Source organism: Fulmarus glacialis, unplaced genomic scaffold (assembly GCF_000690835.1).
Source record: "Fulmarus glacialis isolate BGI_N327 unplaced genomic scaffold, ASM69083v1 scaffold17856, whole genome shotgun sequence".
Classification (NCBI taxonomy): Eukaryota; Metazoa; Chordata; class Aves; order Procellariiformes; family Procellariidae; genus Fulmarus; species Fulmarus glacialis.
Window position 1 is genome coordinate 5,926 of NW_009218945.1, and position 365 is coordinate 6,290.

Here is a 365-nt window from a genome sequence, read left to right on the forward strand (position 1 = left end):
GGGACACGGCACAGTGGAGAGCTGGGGTGATGGGCTCTGTCTCCCATCTGGCCTCGATGCTCCCTGCAGCCCCCCGTGCAACATCCCCCGGGTACCACAAAGGTCCCTGCGGGAGATGCCAGGCAGCGGGTCGGGAAGGCACCTCGGGATGCGCAGCAGGTCCCGCCACCATGCCCAAGCCTGTCCCCGTCCCCATCCCCACCCCTCGTGGCAGGCAGCACGAGCACCCATCTCCTACCTGAAGGGCCGGTCGGCCGTTGAGTTCACTCCAGCGAAGGACTGGCTCCTATTGATCTTGGTGACGAGGACTCGGCGCTGCGGGCGCACAGACAGTGACATCGTTGAGTGTGACCTGGAGGGCCTCC

General features: G+C 66.3%; 1 protein-coding gene across 1 annotated transcript in view; it reads right to left on the reverse strand.

Moving 5' to 3' along the window:
- Positions 1–339, reverse strand: part of LOC104078535 (protein FAM65A-like) — a gene marked incomplete at its 3' end in the record, with an annotated part of 5,823 nt that extends 5,484 nt beyond the window's left edge. The window contains exon 1 of the mRNA XM_009580203.1: positions 239–339. Coding sequence (XP_009578498.1) covers positions 239–339 — 101 coding nt within the window. The remainder of the gene's footprint in view (positions 1–238) is intronic.
- Between the last annotated feature and the right edge of the window lie 26 nt (positions 340–365).